Source organism: Nymphalis io, chromosome 8, assembly GCF_905147045.1.
Source record: "Nymphalis io chromosome 8, ilAglIoxx1.1, whole genome shotgun sequence".
Taxonomy (NCBI): Eukaryota; Metazoa; Arthropoda; class Insecta; order Lepidoptera; family Nymphalidae; genus Nymphalis; species Nymphalis io.
Window position 1 is genome coordinate 9,375,467 of NC_065895.1, and position 9,925 is coordinate 9,385,391.

General features: G+C 26.6%; 1 protein-coding gene across 2 annotated transcripts; it reads right to left on the reverse strand.

Annotated features, from left to right (window-relative positions):
- Nucleotides 1–684: 684 nt before the first annotated feature.
- Nucleotides 685–7,882, reverse strand: LOC126770070 (protein rogdi). 2 transcript variants are annotated; one of them, XM_050489219.1, is made up of 7 exons: nucleotides 7,729–7,882; nucleotides 7,560–7,631; nucleotides 7,205–7,336; nucleotides 6,523–6,680; nucleotides 6,221–6,341; nucleotides 5,931–6,140; nucleotides 685–3,708 (listed from the first exon to the last, which is right to left on the reverse strand). In XM_050489219.1, the coding sequence occupies exons 1-7, from the start codon at nucleotides 7,762–7,764 to the stop codon at nucleotides 3,640–3,642; spliced, it is 798 nt and encodes a 265-aa protein (XP_050345176.1). In that variant the 5' UTR covers nucleotides 7,765–7,882; the 3' UTR covers nucleotides 685–3,639. The 2 variants fall into 2 exon arrangements, with proteins under 2 accessions (XP_050345176.1, XP_050345177.1); XM_050489220.1 differs by having other exon boundaries at nucleotides 5,931–6,137; nucleotides 7,729–7,866.
- Nucleotides 7,883–9,925: the final 2,043 nt, after the last annotated feature.

Consider the following 9,925-nt stretch of genomic DNA (forward strand, 5'->3'; position numbering starts at 1 on the left):
ATGTGATTATTGTAAACGATATTACTTTTGTCAGTTCACTTTTAATACAAATATAATATCTGTTCTATACATGTTACATAGTACTATATACATATATACTTGTCTACATCAAGGATTCAATTATTATCCTTTTAATGAATGGCTTAATAATAACTACCTACTATTAAACCATTCATTAATAAATCACTTTGATGCCATTACACTCCTTCTAACTCATACGTGGTGATTTTCACGCTCCTAAGCTTTGTACCATATTTACGCCTTTTCAAAATTTGTCGCAAATTATTGTTGCTTTTAATAAAAGTTATAATAAGTTACAGTTTTAATCAAAAAATATGTGAAATCTATTTACTTTTGTGTTTTCTCATATAGATCAGTAGATGAAATCATATGCTTCCATAGATTAAGAGTGGTTTCCAGTAACTGAAACTTTCATCTGTAATGTAATAATGTGTGCAGCCATTTTCTCTAATTATACAACCATCATGCATGGACTATTGCGGATCTCCACATATTCCTTGTGTGACATAATTTATTGATGACAGTTTACAGCTACTGCTACATATTGTATGTATCAATAAAGTAAATAAAGTCAATACTAATAGTATACTAAAGGTTCTTTAGTATATTCAAAGCTAAACTAATGACTAATGACTAAACCCAATAAAAAATAAAACACAAATATAACAGCATTTCAATTTATTTAAATACAACACGACCACAAGAACTGTTATGCAATAGTATATATTTTTTACTACTCACTTATTTTAGTAATACTACATAATTATTTTATTGTCAAACATGTCAAATGTTGTTTGTTGAAATTTATTTGTAAGAGTCGAGTTTAACAATAATTTAAAAAATAAAAATATTTTTATCACAATTGATTTTGGAGATTTGAAAATAAAATAATATAGAACTGAAATTATATATTAAATGAAACATTAAAACTACTATATAACTACTACTACCATGTCAGAAAGTGCTTGAATAATTTTATTTATTATAAGTGCTTTAAAATACAGTATTAATATATTTCCAATTTCATTATTTGATACCTTAATTCAAAACTATACAATCGTTTAATTAAAAAAAAAAAACATTGAATATCGACATGTAGACAGACAGGCATTCATATCGGCACCATTTAGAACAATATTGAAATCTAGTTATGTATAAATAAAATAGGGGACATTGCACAATGAAGTACATCATCACTTATAGATATTATCACATTTTTATCCACCATAATAATTATAAAAATGCAACTTTTCACAGTTAATTTACAATCTATTAGAATATTTAGACTATTGCTATATCAAAGGCAGCATTCATTACAAAAATACATAGAACAAGTTACTACAAAATGTAATAAAATTGTATTTTTTTTTTTTTTTTCGTTGGATAAATACTTAAATAATTTGATATTTTATGAGAGCATTTAAACGATAAACAAACTTTTTTTTTTTTGTTTAAATGTTCATACAATTTTTTACAAACTGTTACTAATAAAAGTACAGCCACTAATGTAGGAATATAATCAGACATGTTGATAGTATTTTCAAATATTTCATAATAAATGTCAGCCTCATAATGAAGTATATAATGCAAATTGATTCAAAATGATTTATATAAATTATATCAATTTACAAAAAATATTAAAATAATAACTGCTGCATAAAAAAAGCTTTTCCATGAGATAAATTGTTAAAGTAAATAATTTTAGCACTCTTTCTTGTATAGTATTGTATAGTATAGTGGCTTTCTTAAGTGCTTAAAAATGTATTTCATAATAACAGTATCTAGTCAAAAATTTACTGTCCACTCTCAGATTATGCTGTTTCAGCTTGAAATAAAACTATGGAGCTGCTCTTTGCTATAAAAATATTATATATCTACATTATTAACTTTCGGAATTACCCGAATTTTGAGATTGACCCATTTTTTAAATAGACTATGTATATTATTAATATTGCTTTGTACGTAAAAAAAAAACTGTATTATTCTTACTGATTCTGTGATTATTAACCCATTGTTGTCCTTAGTGGTTAGCACATTTCTAAATGATCACAATGATCTGACAAGCAAGACTGATCAACAGTTATCAGATCCTGTCTTATTGTATAATGTAAAGACAGCCTAAATTATTGAATGATATTTGTGACATAAAACCACAACAACGAAAAACTATCTTTAAGGATCTAAAGGTACATACAACATATAAATATGTAATATGCCAATGCTAAAAAAGGTGCAGATTAAAGATACCATGCAAAATATACTTGAATAAATTAATATGATTATATACATGATTAAAATTCGAGTAAATATGCATTAGTAAAAACATATGAAATGTGATAAGGTAGCAAAGTAATTGTCCAGAATGATTTCTTGGTAATTACTTTTCAATTGTTTAAATAAAATATATAAGAAAAAAAAACATATTTTTTTTTCAGATCTCATCTGTATAAACAGTACATTTAGAACCATAATATTTGAAATTTTTAATATACATCAAATCTGATTTGTTAAATATCTTATGTAGTAGCCTCCAATTGTAGTGATACCAACACATTGTGTATCGGTTGAATAAGATACACACTGATTTCTCTTTCTGACGTTGATAATTTATCATTCGAAAGAAGTTCCATTCACTGGTGGTAGGGATTTGTGAAAGCTCGTCTGGATTGGTACCACCCACTCATAAGATATTCTACCGCAAAACAGCAGTACTTGGTATTGTTGTGTTCCGATTTGAAGGGTGAGTGAGCCAGTGTAATTACAGAGCGTAAGGGACATAACATCTTAGTTCGCAAGGTTGGTGACGAATTGGCGATGTAAACGATGGTTAACATGTTTTATAATGCCAATGTCTGTGGGTGTTGGTGACCCTTACCATCACGTGGCCCATATGCTCGTCCTACCTATTTTATATAAAAAAAGAAAACAAAGCATTTTATATTAAATAACCACTATACAATGTTGATAAATATTAGATTAATGTTTTATGGTTTTACCTTGTTGTGTTGTTAAAGGGGTGATTATTTAAATAATATTGTCTTCTTCTTTCGAATGTTAAATTAATGATAACAGAAAGTGAGAAATAAGTGTTTAACTAAGCACTAAGCTGTTAATATCTGCCACTTATATAAAACTTTTCATAATAACAGAAACATTCAAATACTGGTAATAATTAATTAAATTTATAATAAATAGTTACGGTAACTAAATGAAATTTTACTAAATCCTAAAAATGATTAGAAAAAGATATATAAATTTCATAGTACACACAGAATACATTTTTACATAAGAAACATGATTGATTTAAATTTTACACGGTTTACTAAATATACTTATGTTACATTAACATTATAAATATACATTATGGTACAAATATTACAACAAAGTCAACAAGAATATCAACAATGGACTCAATAATTATATATTAAATCAATACATGCATGTTACACTTATCAACAAAGTCTTCAAATCGATGGTTTTAATTTGGCTTTTTTAATTAATTATTTTATACAATACTTCATTCGAATAAATGAGAGAATTTCGAAGAATTGAAATATATTTAAATAATCAGAGACGAAAACAAAACTGTGTTGACAAATGTAAGAGTTGATTTTTAGTTTAATTTAATATCATAGAAGCAGATCTTGATCCAACGGTGAAATCTTTATATTGAGAGAAGACACAAAGCTGAAAAGTTAAAAAGGAAATTATTAAGATATTGAAATGGATAATTTTTGTAATATTTATTTATGTTATATCAATGTAAAGCCTATCAAGAATGAATTAAGCGTTAGCTATTCTTAAAAAATATATATTTTGGATTTTGTTAGTGCTTGTCAATGTATCTGCAATATTGGTCATATTTTAAAAACCGAAGAATAAAAAACGAACTAACATGGCTTTATTTTCTCATTTCTCTAACACTACTAATATGTGTAGTAACGAAAAAAAAAAAAACTTATTTCATAAAAAATATTAACAATCTCATAGCATAATTATATATTAGAAATATAAATACAAATCATTTGACACATTATTACAGTAAATACTAACATATTTTGTTAGCATCTAGATAAGAGTTCTCGATTAAAAGGTCACAACTAGCCTGACCACTCAATAATTGATAACCTTAGTTGATCACTATATATACTCTTATCTTACACCGAACTATGCTTTAATAGTTATGCTGCATTTGATTTTTTATGCTGTATTTTATCCAATGTATAATAAGACTTTAGACTACGACTGGACAAAATTTTAGTAATACTTTTACAATTGGGGTTATTAGAATATCGACTACTTTAAATAAAGCACTCTTAACATTTAAACTAATTGTAACAGATTTAGTCGCTCATGTTAAAGAAGTTCATTCTGGACCAGCCAGTTTTTCCAGCCAGTAAAAATTAAATAAAATAATCGAAAGAATGTATTAATAATCATACTTAGGTATGATTAGTCACACAGCGGGATTTCCCAAGGGGAGCAACTTCTACTACGCTATGCCAACGCCCATATTTAAAGCTTATTTCTCTTACATAACTCATGTCTACTATATATTTTATTAATTAACAAATATTTAGTAATTCTTAAACTTTGATGCGCCATTATCGTTTCCATAACATAGAAATACTATATTTTTTTAAATTCCTATATTAGTATTTTTATTTTTCTATGTTTATACAAAATGGCTGTGAAAATGCATGTCGAAAAAAAACTAATTAAAGAACTATTATTACTAATAGTGGCATTAGTAACTTGTAATTGTAAATAAAAGGCATGAAATCAGTAAATTAAGTTTTTCCAAATAATACTTGTTGCAATGGCTACATGCAATAGCTAAATGATATTCTATTATTTGTTATAAATGATTTTATAAAATGATCGTAATATCTTAAAATCTTGACAAACATTTAAAAAACAAATCACATAGAGTAAATGGTCTACAAGTATATAAGTTACCTAATGGGCTAACATAGCTTATATATTAACATAGCATCATATACTAGTTCCTGGAAATGGAAAAAATAGCAAGCGATAGGCATGTCATACCAACCGGTATAATAAAAATTAAAAACGTCACATATTAATTATTATGTTAGAACAATTTATCTGTGTAATTTTATGATATGGTTACATGTCATTAGATATCAATTTATCAAATATTGGAATCTTATCAATACGCGCCATCAGGTCCATTATCAACACTATTAATCATTCCAGGCAAATTTGCAAAATTTTATTCTAAATACTATTATAGGGAAACAGTTAAAAATATCATTTTTTACGGTAGCTAATAATTATTCAATGTATATAAAAGCTTTACTGTGATGCAATTACCTTGTGGTAATAACCTATATCTGCCTAAGGGGTCATTTTTGCCCAAATGAAAATGAAACGTTTTCAAAACTTACATAATAGCTATTACAGAATCAGTCTAAGTCTTTAACAAAAAACGTATGTGAACAGCGCAATTGTGTACCGGGCGCCTAGCGGTGTAAAGGTCGCAGGTTCGATCCTTGAGCTATTTTTATTTCCATATCTAACACAAACTTTAGGCTTTATTAGCGGAATAAACATAAATTTTAGGAAGTTCTTACAAGACATGTTAATCATAGATAGTTTAAAGATCCATTCAAGTTTATTTTCAATCCATCAATATTTGCCTTTTCTTTATTAATAAAAGTAATTTTTGATTAGATTGAAAAACCATAAAATCTAATAAAAACAATGATGTAAAATTTTATTGAAACTTAACACTATTTTTAAAAGAAAATTTAGGATGGCATTTCACTGTTATCTATATGTAGATAATGAAACCAAACTGTAAATAATATAAAAATTAAGAATATATCAAGGTCATAAAAATATAAACTTGACCAAATTTTCTGAAGCGGGTTATACATACATACCTTATCTTTAAGTTGTTGACACATGTGCAAGGCAGCCGTCAACATGAATAGGACATCACTCAGCCAAGGCACTGCACAGTCAGCTTGGCATGAGTCTATACGCATGGTTCCATGCACAGAGCTCAACTGATACGCTACAAATATCAATTTATGAGACTGTATGTAAAAAGATATTGCCAAGTCTTCAGGAAGATTAGGTGATAGAGCCTTCTGAAAGAATAAATAAATTAGTGTCATAAATAATTGATTAGTAATAAAAATTTGTGTTTAGTTAATGAAGAAGATCTTACCATATTCCTACTCTTCATTAGCTCATCAATCGCTTTCTTCTTGGGTAAGACTAGGGCAGTCCGGGCTCTTTGTAAGGAGCCGAGCAAACATTGTATAATATGTAACACTTCCTCTGAAGATCTGTAATTTTATTACCTTATTTTTTTACAGATTCAAAATCATTGTTCTAATGAATAACATATTAAGTTAGTAAGTTTATTAATATTTTAAAATCATAACATACTTTAAACTGTACAAAATATAACATATTACATTATATTTAAAATTCATCAATTAAAGGATATATCAATGAAAAATATACCTGAAGACATAGTGTTTGTCTACATTATCAATATAGCCAATGGCCTGCTGGAGATGATTAGCAGCATCCTGGATCTGTTGTAATTTCCATGGTCCATCCTGATTAATTGATGTCCGGCATATTGTGTGCATCTGCCTCAGTACTTTAAAACTAATATCCTTGATAAATGAAACAGACCATAAGATGTATTGTTAGGCAAAAAGTATTTGTCTTATCTCTTTATTATTTTATTATAAAAAGTAAGGTGCAATAAACTAGTAGATTACATGATATTTTTAAAGCAAAAACATTAAACATTTAAAAATTACATATTATCACAATATAAAATGATTTATTATTGCAATCTATAAATACAGTAGGAGTAAATTATATTTTGTTGCAATTGCAATTTTTTAAATGAATTGATACTAGATATTTATTTTAATGACAACTTCAGCATATATTTCAAAGCAAATACTGAATACCAATAGATTATGTTTTCTTAGAACAATGATGACTTTTTTTATAATATATTATGTTTAAAAATATATATTATTTGGATACATATATTGCAAAATTTCAAAATATTAAGTAACTATGAAAATGATTATGGTACAAATTAAGTGAAACATATACTATGGATTGTGAACTTTATAAATTATTTTTTATATACTATTATATTAATTTACTTTATATTACTTACTGCATGAGTTATACTGTCACCAGTTAGAGTAACAATACATTTTAACTGCTCAGGTTGTGATGTTAAAATGAATTTATCTTGTTTTTGACCTTCATTTCCATATAAAGGTACTGGGAATCTGTGTGCACATTCCTAATAAATACGAAAAACTTTGTTAAATACGTAATTTTGTATCCTAAATTAAAACATTTTCACTATATTAAAATATATAGATTAAGAAAAAAAATATATATATTAATTATTCACAAACTACTATTATTGTTTATCATGGTAATTTTATATAAAGTAAAATATATAGAATACATATATAAAATAAATAAGATGCAATAATTATTATTCCATTAGTTTTACTAACCACTAATACTGAATGGAGCTGATGTAATATAGCGTGAACTTCCTCACGAAGAACCCATTCAAACTCCTCTTTCTAAAATAAATTAATGTATTGAACGAGTAAGTGTACATAATTCAGTAGGATGTGACACTGAATATAGCAAGTATATTTAAAACTAAAAGGTTCCTACCAAATTCGCAGCTTCTTCTTTTTCGTTGTCATTCATTTCAATATTTTAAGAATAGTCTGTAATTTAATGTAAAATTTTGTATTTTTAAATCAAAAAGTACTTTAATCCCGTCACCAAGTGTTCGCCTGTCTTGTCTAATCCTACTCCTATTGTCTATATCTATAATATAGAATTGCCAAGTTAAAAAACATAATATGTTAAGATCCCTTAGTGTTTAAAGAGTTCATTGCAATGTTTTTAAATTTATTTTGTCTTGGAAATAATAAACGTTGATATGAATTCATTAATCATACTTAATTTTTTATTTAACAAGTTTATATAATAATATATCATGGTCTTCTTGTCTATACTTAGTACAAAGGAAAGGATCACAAAAAAAATTAAGTAAAAAGTTAGAAAAAACTTTTTAGTCTTAACTAATTATTTTATTTTATTTTTAATGACATTAATATCATCATTCATCATTAATCGCAAGAATTCTGACTTAAGGGATTTATTTTCTTAAAATGGTGTTTCCCAAGCAAATGCAATTACTTTATACTAAACTTGAAACTATATGCCGAGAAAAAGGAATTATAGCAGGGTATCTTTAATTTTTTTATAGCAGAATGTTTTATAAAAATAGTTACATCTATCAAACATAATTAGTATAATTGTTTTAATATTTTAAATTATAAAAAGGTGCAAATAATCACATAGTAAAGAAAATATAAATAAAAAAACGTCGAGACTTAACATATTATGGTGAAACTAGCTGATGATTAACGTTAAAACATAATTTTAATCTCAATTTATTTTTAGTTCTTGAAATTACTAGGGTAGTACCTAATAATTTCAATTGAAATAATAATATTTATGTACTTACTTTAAAATAATTAATGAGGTTATTGATTCAACCAATGAATTATAAATAGTATTTATATACTAAATGTAATTAATATTTTAATTTCAGTAAATCTGGACGTCATATGAAATTTCCATATACTATGTCCGCTAAACTGGCTCAGTTTCCATATTTCTTTTACTTGAAAAATAACAATATTTGGATGTATTATCCACTAGGGTTTGTAATAGCTTTTTACCTAATAACAAAAATACATAATTTAGCAAACTCTGACGAAAATATCAAATCATGGGCTGAAACTCAACGCAGAGCTGCTGAAAAAGAACATCATTAATATTAAATGTTTCACTAACATTATTATTATTCAAAATTTATATTATAATAAATAAATTAAAAAAATACCCAAAATTTTCACTTTATAATTAACGCATTATAATTTATACATCTACTTTAAATAAGTGTCACAGTTGCTTAAATATTTTTTTTATAAAAAATAATTAATATTGTTATCAAAGAGTAAAGAGTTTTGTTTTATTCGGTTGCATTCTTTAGAAAACCACTAGTTTGATTACCATGGTACTTACTTAAACATATAGATATAACTATTTCATAGGTTTTGTGTTTATCTTATATAGATTACAGACTGCGAGTTCCTGAGTTCCAATCACTGCTTAAGTAAATAATTTAATGTTATCGCTTTTTTAACTCGATTGGACTATGAGGCTTTCATTTTTATTTATTTAAAATGTAGTGCTTTTATTCAAGTGCATAGTAATATTAGGTGTACTTGTGCATTGACCACTGCATTTATCCTATTCATATGGTTAGTCATTTGAAATTGGGCTTCATTGTCATGCTTCATCAGGATTAATAGTGTTTCGTGGCTCTTTACCATAGTAATTTACGCCAAAATGAATATTTTCTTTGACCGTCTTTGAATTTAAGTCAGAAGTACATAATTATTTTTATAGGAAAACAGCAGACAATTTTGTATATAAATTGTTTCATTAGCCTTAGTTAGAATTTTGGAAAAAAAAGTTTTTTTTTTTTTTTTATAGAATAGGAAGGCGGACGAGCATATGGGCCACCTGATGGTAAGTGGTCACCAATGCGCCACCAACCTTGGGAACTAAGATGTTATGTCCTTTGTGCCTGTAATTACACTGGCTCACTCACCCTTCAAACCGGAACGCAACAATATCAAGTATTGCTGTTTTGCGGTAGAATATCTGATGAGTGGGTGGTACCTACCCAGACGAGCTTGCACAAAGCCCTACAACCAGTAAATATATATAATAAGTTGATGTTTAAAATAATCGATAACTTTCAATTGCCGAAATCTATTAGGTATTG